The sequence below is a fragment of the Ceratotherium simum genome, chromosome 10, assembly GCF_057802395.1.
Source record: "Ceratotherium simum simum isolate JZ-2026a chromosome 10, ASM5780239v1, whole genome shotgun sequence".
Taxonomy (NCBI): Eukaryota; Metazoa; Chordata; class Mammalia; order Perissodactyla; family Rhinocerotidae; genus Ceratotherium; species Ceratotherium simum.
This window is the reverse complement of record NC_141909.1, coordinates 78,854,586-78,868,843: the sequence shown is the minus strand read 5'-3', so window position 1 is coordinate 78,868,843 and position 14,258 is coordinate 78,854,586. Positions and strand designations below refer to the sequence as shown.

At 44.1% G+C, this 14,258-nt stretch overlaps 1 protein-coding gene across 2 annotated transcripts in view; it reads right to left on the bottom strand.

Moving 5' to 3' along the window:
- MIPEP (mitochondrial intermediate peptidase) overlaps positions 1 to 12,241 on the bottom strand; it is a 176,355-nt gene extending 164,114 nt beyond the window's left edge. Inside the window, exons 1-4 of one of the 2 annotated variants that reach the window (XM_087436299.1) lie at positions 11,973 to 12,241; positions 8,811 to 8,984; positions 5,572 to 5,660; positions 2,459 to 2,545 (exon numbers count right to left, since the gene is read on the bottom strand). In XM_087436299.1, coding sequence (XP_087292425.1) covers positions 2,459 to 2,545; positions 5,572 to 5,660; positions 8,811 to 8,984; positions 11,973 to 12,161 — 539 coding nt within the window. In that variant the 5' untranslated portion in view covers positions 12,162 to 12,241. The remainder of the gene's footprint in view (positions 1 to 2,458; positions 2,546 to 5,571; positions 5,661 to 8,810; positions 8,985 to 11,972) is intronic. The other variant, XM_004435263.3, reaches the window with a different exon arrangement.
- Between the last annotated feature and the right edge of the window lie 2,017 nt (positions 12,242 to 14,258).

The following is a 14,258-nucleotide window of genomic DNA, read 5'->3' as shown; positions in this document are numbered from 1 at the left end:
TCAAAATAGTTATCCACTGGCCTAACATTTTTAACTGAAAACCAAGTCTTTCCCTACTGATGTGAAATGACACTTCTATCACATACTGAATACAGTCATATATATTTGTGTGTGTATCTGAAATTTCTCTATTCTTTCATTGATCTAATTGACTATTCTGGCATAAGTATAATGCTCTTGTAAATATAGTATTTTTATAATATATCTTACTGTCTGGTACAAGTCCCTTTTTAGTACTCTTCTTTACAAGATTTTTCCTGCCTATTTTGGCATATTTATTGTCTATGCCTTCAAAGTCATTTTAAGTAACAAAAACAACCTTCTTTAGATATAGGTTGGATAGCACTAAACTCACAGACCAGTAGGGAACACTAGTGAGCTTTCCTCTTTCTTATCTAAGGATACAGCATGGTTTCTATTTAAACATCATCTTTCATGCGTCCCAGGTGTGACTGTGTTCTCAGGTTCCACACTCTTTGCCTTCCTGAGTTTATTCCAAGGTGTACTACAGCTTCTGTTGCTCTTGTGACTGGGATTGTCCCTCCACTATATTTTCTGAAGAATGTGTTTGTTATATTGTTTGCATACAAGAGAGCTCTTGATGGTTTTGGAAAACACCAAGTAAAACAGGTTTCTTTATGGCTGGACTTCTCGGAGACTCTAATATACTAAAATTCTCCGAGAGGAAAATACATTAATATGTCAGATTTCCAAATTTACTGACCAACGGGACCCCTCTAGGAATACTTTATAATAGCTCATAGAACTAGCATTTCAAGGAATGCATATAAGAATAAAATGATGGTCTACTCAATTTAAATCATTTCTTTTACACATTAACTTGTCATGACAAGATAATTCATTAAATCTATAATTCTTTGTTTTAGCCATTGTCTTATACTTCACCATAGGCAAGGTTCTTTCTGGGTTCTAGACAACACTGTTGATGACGTATAAGTGCCATGATTATCGATAATCATTACTTCAAATTCTTGTTTCCACCCACTTCCAAGGTACCTTTCCTTTCTAGCATATTGATATCCTACCCAGCTTATTCTTCCCAGTGTATTTATCATTTTGTTATTTAAAAAATCCTATCGGAATTTTCAGTAACATCTAGAAATGTGGTATGTATCCTATTAGCACAAGTCCTCTGTATCTAAAATAGCCTGCTATTCCACTGCAATTTTTACACATTAAATATGGAAAAGTGAATCTTTAGTAAAGTCAGATTATGAATAACCTGCTATTGCTACTCAGTCAGTACCAGCCGAGTATAAATCTGGCACAATTAAGCAGGCATTCAACTTTTGCTTGTTTTGCTAATGAAGGTAATAGAAAGCTCAAGCCTAAAATTATAATAAAGAGAAACTAACCTGACAGTACAGCGAGCTTTACTAGCATCCTGAGCACCAGGATGGATGAGGTGAAATAAGACCAAACCAATACCTGCATGCCAGGCAGTGTGGTGAAAACTAGCCCTCCAAGACAGCCTCCCTGTTCCACTCGTACAGCACAGTACTCATATACCAGATTAACACAACTGATCCACCATCCACCCATCCCTGGAGCATACAGCTTCACCTGGGTCACAAGCCACATATGGTGACAGAAGGGAGAGAAAGAAGCAGGAGGAGGGAGAACTGAGGAGCTAAAGGAAACAAGTATCCCATAAATAAAAGTAGATAAACAAGTACAAACAGGTAAGAAAAAACATTAATCTCTGTGCTATGAGACAAATAATATATAGGCAGGTTAATGACAAACCCTGCTGTACTTATTTTATAAATAAATAAATTTGAGCAAAGAAATATGATATCCAAAATCCTATATCAAATATTTTTATGTATTGACTTAGAAATGAAGCCTTTTTGATTCAGATTAATAAACGTAATCTAATGAACCAAAGCAAACCATTTCAAGGATCCTGACATCCACCCAGTAAATGAAATTAATTGGCTTATATCTTCTGGTGGCATCGATTATGGAACTTTAAGCATGGAGCTAAGTGTAATTATCAAGTGTTTAGAGGACTTCATTCATTGGTGAAGCTCCTACCACAAGCCACATGATGTCGTAGGTGCTGAGGATGCAGCAGTGAATAAAAGAGACCAAGTCCCTGCCCTCAAGGAGCTTCTGGTCCAGTGAGGTAGAGAGATGATAAACAAACGAACACACAGGTAGGATAATGCTGGAAGTGATTAGGACTAAGAAGAAAAAGAAAGCAGGGTAAGAGGAAGAAGCACGACCTGGTACAGATACTCTGGTGGAGAGAGCGCAGACATATGGTGGGGGTAGGCAGGCTTCGAGAGACACGGGGGGCTGCAAGTGCAGAGATGTGGGGGAGAGCGGGGCTGCGAGTACGGAGACATGGGGAGGTCAGGAGTGGGGGGGGGTTGGGGGGGTCTTCCAATATTACTCTACAGTCACAATCACAATGAATGAAACGAATGAGTACCTGGTTTCTGGATCAAGGGAATCGACGAGTTTTTTATCAGCTAGTAATTTTTGCAGACTTTGATATAATTCCACGTTTGTGTTCAACCTAGAAAGATTACAAATGAAAAAAATTAAATGATTTTCTAATACCTTTTTAATTTTACATCAAAAGAATATGTCAAATTCTGGCATATACACGCCCAGAGACCAAAGGTCTGGGGTTTTGTTTGTTTCTTCCTTTGGCTTGGGACTAGAATAACCACACTGAGCACAGGAACAGGCAGTCTGCTAGGCCAAGTGTCAAGGTACTAACTGTTGGAAGTTAAAAGGATAAATTTAAAGCCAGTCAGCAGCTGGGGTCAGAAAAGCAGACAGGAAAGAAGGGAGGAACATGATAACTGATGATTTGACTCCACTGCCACTGAGAACCAGTCCCCGTCAGCAACATGCCAACAGCCATTTGTTTTTTTAATAAAAGGAGAGGAGTGAGGATGGGGGGAGGATACACACACACAGACTCTATAGTCCTGAACGGGGTATGTACCCTAGAACCTGGGCTACCTTTGCTTGTCTGGGGGAGCAGTAGCACACGCTGTGAGGAGAGCTCAAGGACACAGGTTCCAGAGCCACACACCAGGCTGCAGCACCAGCCCTACTCCTCTGACCTTGGGGCAGTTACTGACCTCCCTCAGCTTGTTAGACCTTAACGTCGTCCTGAGGGGTAAACGAGATGACGAGCGCACAGCACACACTCTGCACACGGACAGACCACAGCCACTGTCAGGTGCCGTGCCAGCCTGCCTCTGGCCCCCCAACCTGAGCACTGCTCTCAACCTAATTCAGGGTACCACTTCAGGTCCTGAGTCCTTCTTCCCTGGATGCCAAAAGCCCTGGCACTCCCAGGCCTAAGTAGTGAGCCACTTCTAGATACAATCTGAGTCCTGTCAGGTGGATCCGCAGGGAAGGGCGAGGTTATAAGGACCAACCACCAATTCCTACTCAGGGACTCCAGGATGGCCTGGTTCCCCAGTCAGTTCACAATCAATAACCTGCAGTTTTATAAAAATCGAAGGGGTTCTGTTGCCATGGTTCTCATGGGCCACCCCAAACCCCAAGAGAACTGAGGCAGTCAGCGCCAACCGAAAAGCCCTCAAGAGGAAGGGCAGGAACCCGGGGGAAAGTCCACGTGGGCGCCAATTCCTCCCGCCCGTTCACCCAACGAGCCGCTCCACGTCAGAAGGACAGCACTTCAGAGGCAGCCTGCACCGCACCCTCCTCAGAAGGCTGGACAAATGTTTCACGTTGTAAGACCCTGAGATAAAGTCTATATTTTAAGCTTATATTTGGCGTTAATTCTAAACAAACACACCTAATTTTAGGCTTTTTTTCCACTACTGGAAAATAAGTCAATTCTACGCATGCAGCTAAAAGATCAACTGCAGCAGTTACGACATGACTCAGACTACAGGGGAAAACGAGTCAGTGCTGGGCGGGGAGGGAAAGCAGAGCTCCAGCGAAGGCCACGGGCTCTGCCTCAGGACTTGACTTCCCCGTCCCAGGCAGGCCTGGGCCGCAGCGGAGCGTAATAAAGAACAGACGAGCTCTTCCAGGCGAAGCGACGACCTGGCACACACACTCTTGACAACACTTCGCTACCAATTAGGGTTTCCCACTGCCCTCCCACAAAATTAAGAGCCCATGTCCTTTAGACCAGATGTGTACCTAAATTCGGGCACAACAGCATTCTGGGTGCCTCAGGCAGGTGACCTGGCAGCTCTGACTCATTTCTTGGGGCCTCTCCCCAGTCAGTGTTCTCTTTTTCCCAGGGAGTCCCCAGTGTCAGCCCCGTCATCATGCCCAGTGTCTAGAATGTGCAAGGACCAGGTTATCCTATTGGACGAGCTGATTTTCAATAAAAAAAATCACATGCATTGTCCCAAAGAGCAAAATGGTGCTCGATGGGGGACAAGCAGCACATCCCGAAGCATCAGGTCCTCAAGGAAGCCTTGTCAAACTAGAGACACTGACCCCTCCTCCAACATCTGCTTCGTGAAATACAGTCTCCCGATGTTTCTTCAGTGGTAAATTCATGCCAGGTGAGCCCCGCGCTCTCCCTAGCTTTAGACACTTTCTGGCAGGGCGTCATGTGCCTAAATGATTGAATATAGCACTGCCCACCCCTAAGCTATTTTAAAAAGCACGCTGGAGCTCTCATAAATGGCTTAAAATATATATATATATATATATATATATTTTGTGAGGGGATCAGCCCTGTGCTAACATCTGCCAATCCTCCTCTTTTTTTTGCCAAGGAAGACTGGCCCTGGGCTAACATCCATGCCCATCTTCCCCCACTTTATATGGGACGCCACCACAGCATGGCTTACCAAGCGGTGCGTCGGTGCGCGCCGGGATCCGAACCGGCGAACCCCGTGCCGCTGCAGCGGAGCGCGCACACTTAACCGCTTGCGCCACCGGGCCGGCCCCCTGGCTTAAAATATTTAAATTCACCTCAAAATCACTTTAAAATAACTCACTTCATCATAGCCTCAGCCCTCTCGGATAATATTATGATCTCCTTAGACCTCCCAATCCCAAATCCACAGGGACTGCAAGGCGGCTGTGTAGAGACAGTGTCGGCTTCCTGCCCTGGGGCCCACAGCCACCAGTGAAACCGCAATTTAATCACACGATAATCTATAGTCTCCAACTTGCCACTGAGATACTAAGCAAGATACCCCTACTTAATTTAAACAAGAACAATGGTAATAAGGATGCTGGATGTCTGCTATATGCCTTACACCATTATAAGCACTTTATATTTATTATCCCATTTTCCTTAAGACAACTCTAAGAGGCAAATCATTTTATTACTCCATTTACAGACAAGGAAACTAAGTGACAGAACAGATAAATAGCTAGCCCAAAGTCACACTGCAAGTACTGGGAAGGTGAGCGCAGCGGCCTGCCCCCGGCTCTGCCTCTGCCCCTCCACCCTGGGCAGCAGGCAGTGGTAGCACACACCATCCCCCCTTTGCAGGGCAGGGGCAAGCCCTATGGACAAATTTCCTAAAGGACAAATCCAAGAAACCAGGTCAGCCAATGCTGTAACGAAGGGGGAACAGAACATACTTTTCTACCATGGTGCCAATACTTCTACAAGCTTCTTCCGCAGCCTCTCTGAATGCTGGCTCAGGGTGAGCAATTTTCACAAAATCAGCCTAATAAAGAGGAAAGACAAAACCAAGAGGAATTTGATGGAAAGCTTTCTTTTAGGATCTGAGGGCAAAAATAAAAACCTGTGTTTTAAAATGTGCCATCTGGCTTAACCTATGCATTTCCATTACTGAGATTTTCCTCAACTAGTAGGGCAAAGCAGCTTCTCTGAACCTTTATTAATTCTGTTATTCCTTGGAACCACATTTGTTTCACTGCAGAGAAAATACTTTAACCTTTAGAAAAGTCTTTCTCCTTCAAATATCAACACCAAGTGAATTCTTCCTAATTGTATAGTTCAAAAAGCAGACTCTTGTTTCAAATATTCTAAAACTTGCTGACTTAAAATTGTTTGCAATATGGTTCTCACATGTTAACCTGGCTCCAGAGAACAACTCTTAGAGGCCTTTCCTTTTTTTTAAATTGACACACAGTATAGTTTCAAGACCAATTTAACTACATTCTAGCCTTTGTGAAGAAAACAAAGGCATATTCTCTATCCTTTCAATAAATATGAATTCCCAGTCCCAGCCGAAATGGCAGAGCCACCACTGCTGCGGCTGCTGCTACGCTGACCTTAGGATTGCACTGAGCTACAATTCTTCTTTACAAAAAATGAAATCAGGTAAAACTAGATTTTAGTTTTCATGCTAACTGCAGCAAGTTGCAAAAGAGAAGTACAGGGGAACTACAAAATACTACGTATTTTCATCATTCTCCAAGAAGACAACATGTGTGACTATAACATGAAATAAAATCACAAGGTAAAATTTCCTAATTTTATTATCAAATAGTTTTTAATGTAAAAACATTTAAATCCACAGTTTGATACATTTGATGTAACAATAAGATAACATTAGTACTAAAGCACCTGAAAATAAGCTATATAAAATTTATAAATTTCACAAATTACTAATCTATATGTTGTAGAACGTACAACATTAAATTCAAAACACCAGCATACATTTTAAAACTCATTTGTAATAGTGATGAGGAAAATAACGCTGTTATATAGCAACTGTATTAAAAAAGAAAAAAACAAAATGTACATTTGGTGGGAAACAGTCTGTAAAACCAATGCATTATAATGGTATTGATCTTACCTGCAGGTAAAATCTTAAAAACTGTAGAAGGAAGAAGGTTCTTTGAATTTTTTTTACCCAAAGATTTACATATATAAATCACATTATAGTTTTTAAATGTGATATTATGTGATATTATTATACTTCATAAATATAAAAACTTTCAAAAATAGGACAAGCTATGGGGCAGAGAAGTTAAAATCTTTTAGCAAAGAGCAAAAGCAAAAATGGGGAAAATATCCTAGAATACTGCTTAATTAAGAGGCAGGCTAAGACAACAGACAGTGAGTTGTGGGATTTTTGACCGAAAAAGCCAACACTTGACTCCACATAAGTGAAACTCACTGACACACTTTCCTGTTCAGGTTTCAGTGACACAACTAAGCGGAGAGGTGTGAGGCCTCCTTTGTGGCAGTACGTCTCCCTTTGCTACCCACCTGCTGAGGGACAGAATCAAGACCCAAAAAACTGAGGACTACAAGGAGCCTGAAACACATCTCACTTCACTCCTGGGAAAAAAACTTTTAAGATAAGATATCTAATCAATTTCCTTAAAACTGGGAAGCTTATAGTGACTGTATGATAATCTGAAAGGTGTTACTGCTCAATTCACATGTATGGGAGGAAGGAAATTTTCTGAAAAAAGGAAAAAGCAAAGATGGGGAGGTGTTACGCTGGTAAAAGAAGCCAATCTCAAAACGTAAATATGATTCCATTTCTCTGACATTTTAGAAAAGACAAACTACAGGGATGGAGAACAGATCGGGAGTTGCCAGAGGTAAGAGGTGAGGGGCTGGTGTGACTATAAAGAGAGCTTTTTTGGGGTGATGGAATAGTTATGTATCCTGATTGTCGTGGTGGCTACATGAGTACATGAGTTACAAGTCATAGAACTGTACCACCCTCTAAAAGAAGTAAATTTCACTGTATGATAATTTTAAAAATAAACAAACACTTTCTAAAAAGATGGGGAGGCTAACCAACTTGCCAACCTCTCCAGGTAAGGAAGACCTGCTCATCACACCTGAGCAGCCAGCCAGCCCCTAGAGGGGTACAGAACAGCAGGTAAGAGCATGAGTTCAGCAGCCCGACTGCCTGGCCTCAAAGCCTAGCTCCACCACTTCCTGGCTAGGTGACCTGGGGCACACCACTTCACCTCTTAGTGCCTTTCTTTCCTCATCTGAAAATGGAGATATGCTGAGGTGGTCAAATCAGTTAATCCAGGTAAAGCTCTTACCAGGGTCTGGTGCCTAGTAAGATCTAAAAAAAAGTCACCCCAGAATATAAGCAACACGAGGTCAGAGACTGTCTTATTCATGACCACATTCCCAGTGCCTAGAACAGTGCCTGGCACATGGTGGGGCCTCAATATTAAATGAATGTGGAAAAAAAGCTATTTACAGCCCAGTACCAAGTAGACAGGATCACGACTGATCACAATGTTGGATTATGTGCACTACTATAATCGCCTTCATGATACTACAAATCAAGATGCGGTTCTTCTGGGCTGACTGAAAATCATGCCTTCTATCATGGGTTTCTTAGGTGATGAAGAGACCCAGGTAAGCTTCTATTTCAACTTCAAAATGAGAAAACAAAAGGAAGCCCTTAATACAATTAATTTGATGGCAAACCTTATTTTTAATTAGAAAAGGCACTCCTGAAAGGTTTAGAAAAACTAGTTTTTCAAAAGATTAATTTTATTGTAAATGTACAGACAAATGTTCTATTAGAATTTTGGTAGAAGTTTTCATGAATGAAGAATCTTTGTCGAATGAAGAATCTTTGTCAAATTAAGAATCTTTGCCATACAAGTAATCATTCTTTTATTATATATTACATGTATATTTTCTCAAATATACATATTAAAGTACAAGTTCAAAATACAGCCTGCTCCTATACAGTTTTCCATTTCTAATGACATACTTCACTGTAACAAATTACACCCAACAGCTCTCAAATAGTTCAGACGTTTGTAACCTTACAGTCTAATATTAAACCTAATAAACTTAGCTGAAATGTTAAGTTTGAGAGAGAGAGAGCTTCAAGTCTTACACCAAGCGAGCGTCTTACCAAGTCAGCCACCCTGCACAAGGAATCAGAGAGCTCGTCAAAGATGAGAACGGTCTGGGGCCCCGGGGGCGTACAACACGCACGCTCCACAAGCAAGTCGGTCTTTCTCAAGGCGTTTTCTTGTGCGATACGAAATCCTTCTGGGGCACTGAGCTCAGGAACTCCAAAAAGACCCTGAAATCAAAAGAATACTTCTAATTTGTACCTAAAAATATGATTTTTTGGTATTAAGTATAAATACTTTTTTCATAAAGGAAATCTTGGTTTTCATTGGTATATCATATAATTACAACACCTGTGATCACAGATACCACTTTCACATTCCCTATATCATTCACATAAATTAGACAAAAAATGTTTTAAGAATGTAATTTTTCTTCAATTTTTAATTATTTTATAAAAAACAGAAATAGAATGATACAGGTTCCAAATCCAGCTAATGTCACTAGTACAGAACCTAACTCATAAAGTGGTTACAAAGTTTAAATTAGATAATATACGTTTAAAAAAAAAAATTTTTAACAGTGCCTGGCACATAAAAGCCTTTAAGAGATGTTAGCTATAATCATTAGCTGTGTAACCTTGGCCGAGTCCTCTCTCCTCCTAGGACTGATTTTTTCATCAGGCACAATGCAGATGACCATACATATCTCACAGTATGGGTACAGGGACTAGGTTAGAAAGTGTACATAAAGTCCTTAGGACACCGTCAGGCATCGAGTCAGGTCCAGTACACAGTACCAATTATTCCACAATTATAAAATAGGGAGGATGAGTGATTATTGAGCACATAGATATTTTAGAAAGATTTAATAAACATGTTATCTAAAGTACACAGTACACGTCTTGGCATGCAGTAGATGCATAATAAATGTTTGTGTTTTTTTTCTTCCTGAGTGCAATAACAAGTGCGATTGAACTGATACAGGAAAAAGGTTATTCTCATCAGATTAGTGATTTTTGTCTTGATATCAAGATATTAAAATGCTTTTGGAAAAACATAAAATTTGCTGCCCATTTCGGCCTGTGACTTGGTTTAAGTTCTTTCATTTAAAGCACACAATCCTAGAGCAGGAACTATCCTTCTCCTTTTACAGATAAGGAAACACACTTTAAGAGGTTAAAAAAACATGTTTGAGGTCACTAATGGTAGGAAAGACAGAACTTGAACCTGCTCCCTACATCTCTAAAGCCCACACTCTCTCCACACTTCCGTACTGCTATTTATCTGTTTGGAAATCTTCCTCCTGAGAAGAAGAGCTCCTAGAGGTAAGAACCCTGCTCTTCACCATTTTAACCAGCTGCCCAACGTAATGCCTAACACACAGAAGAACTGACGAATGAAACAAATTAATGGACTAGACGCTTAACTTCATAGATTAACTTTGTAGATGCTTAACATGTTGATTTGGGGAAATACCAATGGGTAAAACTTTCAGGCCTGATAAGGCCTACTGTTTCTGCAAGAAGGGATGCAGGAAGTTGTTCACCTTTTCAAAATATATTAAGAAGTTGAAGAAAATAAAGACAGTTGGGCGCAGAGCAGAATGAAACCAAAAAGAAATGTTTTTTTTTTTTTGAGGGGGAAGATTTGCCCTAAGCTAACATCTGTTGCCAATCTTCCTCCTTTTTCGCCCTCAAAGCCCCAGTACATAGATGTGTATAGTTGGAAGTTCTTCTGGTTCTGCTAGGCGAGCCACCGCCACAGCATGGCTACTGACAGACAAGCAGCATGGTTCTGCGCCTGGGAACTGAACCCAGGCCAACGAAGCGGAGCACACCAAACTTGAACTGCTAGCCTGTCAGGGCTGGCTCAACCAAAAACAAACTTGGTTTAATTTGATTCAAGTACAGACTATTTACTTTCACTTCCCAGCACACCTCCCCATACAACACTTGGGAATTCTAAATCTCAGGCTACCAGTTATGGTAATGCTAAAAAACGACATAAACCTTTGAGGGTTTTTGTCTGTCTGTTTTAGTCAAAAACCAATGCACATATTTGAAAATCTGATATAAGTACCTAAAATCATGATTTACAAAAGAAAAATTAATAAAGCTAAAGTTATATTTCATCCACCCAAAACCAAGCTTACTCTTTCCGTCTTTCTGCTCAGTACCTTCGAGTAGTTCTCCTCCTCCTCACACCAACTACGTTAATACCAACATTATTTACCCGTATGGAAGCTAGTGCAGCAAATTTCATACAAAAATAATTTTAAAACAGACAAAGCTAATGACAGGGATAATATAAGAAAACACATCATTAGGCTTACTGTAACCATATCCTAGGCTCTTCTTTATAAGAAAGACAGTGGTAAAAATAATAAAGAAATTAAAAAGACAAAAATAAAAACAATCTAAAGCGGACAAAATTCACAAATGCAAAATAGAACGGGCACTAGGTAAGTCCCTTTCAAGCTTGCCTTCGTTTCACCTTTAATTCCGTCATTCAATAAATATTACTGAGTGCCTACTAAATGCCAGACACCATGCTGGGCGTGTGGATATAAAAATAAACAGGAACCAAAGAATTCACTCAGTGACTTCCCAGGGGAAGAAGTCAACATGACCGACTCCATCGCACTATACAGGAAATTAGACCGTTCTCAACAGTTCTGAGTTTTAAAAGAAAACAAAGCGAGCCCAAAGCTCTGAAAAAAATGATGGAATTTCGGGCATCAATGAAACTAATGAGAAGACTAAAGGAAAGCGTGTCCTTACAAAAAGACACTTGAAACCGCACGTGAACTCACAGGGCGAGGCCTTGCACTGCACAAGCGTAGGGCTGGAGCACAAGGGAATTTGGTCGGGGGCTGGGCTGAGTGTGAGGAGACGGCGGGACCGGGCAGGCGGGATCCACCGCCACCGCCAAGACCAACTATTTCAGGTTCACGTGGGGCAAGAGGCTCACGCAGAGGCAGCACCCGGCACCCACATTTTGCGGACGGGACCACACAAGGCCGCCCCGCCCGCTTTAAACCAGCCCCTAAAGAGGAGGTCAAGGTCACCCAAGGCGCAAACGACACCCTACTGTACCAAGTGGGCTCTGCCCGGCTCCTCCCAGACCCAAACGACCTTGCCCAGATCCCCGCTGGCCACGCGGAGAAGGGGCCGGCTGCACTCGGGGGGACGGGGAAAGCCCCCTCTCGCGCCGCTCACCCGGCGCTCGCCGAAGAGGCCCACGCGGCTGCCCTGGGGCTTGACATTGAAGGCGGCGCCCACCGGGGACCAGCTGGTGCTGACCCCTCGGGCCCGGATCCCGGCTCCGAGGCCGCCCAGGCCCGCTCGCGCCGGCCGCAGAACCGCTGCCCGGGCACTGAGGCCGCCTAGCCCTCGGGCGCACAGCATCGCGGTCTGCAGCAGCCCCTTCCCCCGCCACGAGGCCCCCGCCGGGCACCGGAGCTCCAGCCGGGAGCACGGGCGCCGCGTTTCCAAGGTAGCGGCACACGCCGCGCCACGTGACGCCCGCGCTTCCGGCTCCGGGCTCCGGGCCCTCAGGACGGGGGCACGTCGGCGTCCCTGGGGCAAGAGCGTCACCCCGCCGCCTTCTCGGCAGCCGCTGCGGTCTCGCGCCCCCGTGTGCCTGGAGTAATGAACCGCCAAGGTTTGCCCTTCCCGCCCACGTGACTCAGCGAGGGGGGCCGCCTCCCTCCAGGAGGAACGCTTCCGGGAGAGGGGGTCCGGGCAGGGCCGCCGACGCTGACCGACCCCCTCGGCGTCCACTCCGAGAGACGGTTGAGAGTAAATGGACGGCGTGACCGGGCCCAGAGCTACGGTGGTGTGGAACCGAGAAAACTACCAGTGACTCCTCACTTATTTTGACTTGTAAAGTTGTCATAATAATCTAGGATATAAATTTGTAGAGGGAGGATTTCGCCCCAGAATGACAAGATTTGGGGCATGACGGGGAGAAGAAACGTGACGGCGCTGCTGGGGACGACGTGGGGACCCCGGACGTCCGAGGAGCTGGAGCCTGCTCTGAGTGAGCGGAAACCACGCCGCAGCTGGAGTCGGCCCGGTGCTCGCCCCGGATCCGCGCCGAACCCTGCGGGACTTGAGCGTCCTCGGCTGCGGAGGGCAGTTGTCGTGGGTGCCGCATCTGTCTCCCAGGAGAGCGCGGAGGCCGAGTGCACGGGTTTTGTTAGCAGTATGGTGTTCTCACTTTGAAAGGCTTCTGTGAGTGGAGTTGGAAAAGGGATTGAGGAAAGTGAGGTTGCCGAAGCAACTCGCGTGTGTTGCCTGGCTGTCCCCAGACACCTGCCGCTTCTTGGGGGCCCTGGGGGGCCGAATGGGACTGGCCCCCTGAGAGCTGACCCTTCCGTGGAAGTGGAGCCAGGTGGCGGGGGAGAGGAAGAAGACCGCCTGGGAGAGCAACAGGAGGGAGAGGCTGCTCCTGCGGCCTTCTGCCGCTCCTCGGAATACGGGCCGCTTCTCGGAATACGGGCCGCTCCTCGGAATACGGGCTCAGCCCCGGCTTCACGCGGGAGCCTGATGCCAACTGATTCGGGTACACTGGTGTCTGAGTGCAGAGGGCGTCGACGGCTGTGGGCTCCCGTGAACTAATTACAGGAGGCTTTATTTGCCTTGGATACCAGAGGTGTGCCTTGTGCAAAGGAACAAGAACCCAAATGAACCTTTTTATTCTATGGCAAACTACAGTCACGTTTCCTTAAAGGTGCTTTATTTGAAGTCTTTTCCCAGCTTTTCTCACCTGAATGTTTGGTCTCAGGGTAAATAAAGCTCTGCTCGTTTTAACATTGCATGTTGGGTTTGAGCAGTGCTAAGAACCTCTCAAGTTCCAGAGAGCCAAAAGTGAAGGCTAAGAGTGGTGTGTGCTTCCTATGGATAGCATCTAACCCCAACCCCCTCAACCCCCAAACAATTCAGTTTTAAATGAACTTTGTTTTCATTTTAGCCTGGTAGGGGGAAAAAGCCCAAATGATAATGCTGATAAATAACAATTAAAATTTAGTTAAGACAAGTACCATTATGTACCTATACAATTGTTTATAACTTAACCATAAATTCTGTATTTCATTGTGTATATATAGTAGGCTGTGATTTCATTTTCTACTGGTTTCTTAATCAGAGACTTTAAATTATTTAAAATCCCCACATTTTAACTCCATGTTGATTAACATCACATTATCTATAACTGTTGCTTCTTAGGGCAGCCACTCCACATTGCAGGCCTAATGCTTGTATAGCAGGTCCTTACAAAGATGGCAAGTGTCATATAAAAAAGAAAGTTCAGGAGCAGGCCTGTTGGCATAGTGGTTGAGTTCACGCACTCCGCTTTGGCTGCCTAGAGTTCATGGGTTCAGATCCCAGGCACGGACCTACACACTGCTCATAAAGCTGTGCTGTGGCGGCGTCCCACATGTAAAATGGTGGGAGGTGGGCACAGCTGTTAGCTCAGGGCCAGTCTTCCTCAGGAAAAAGTAT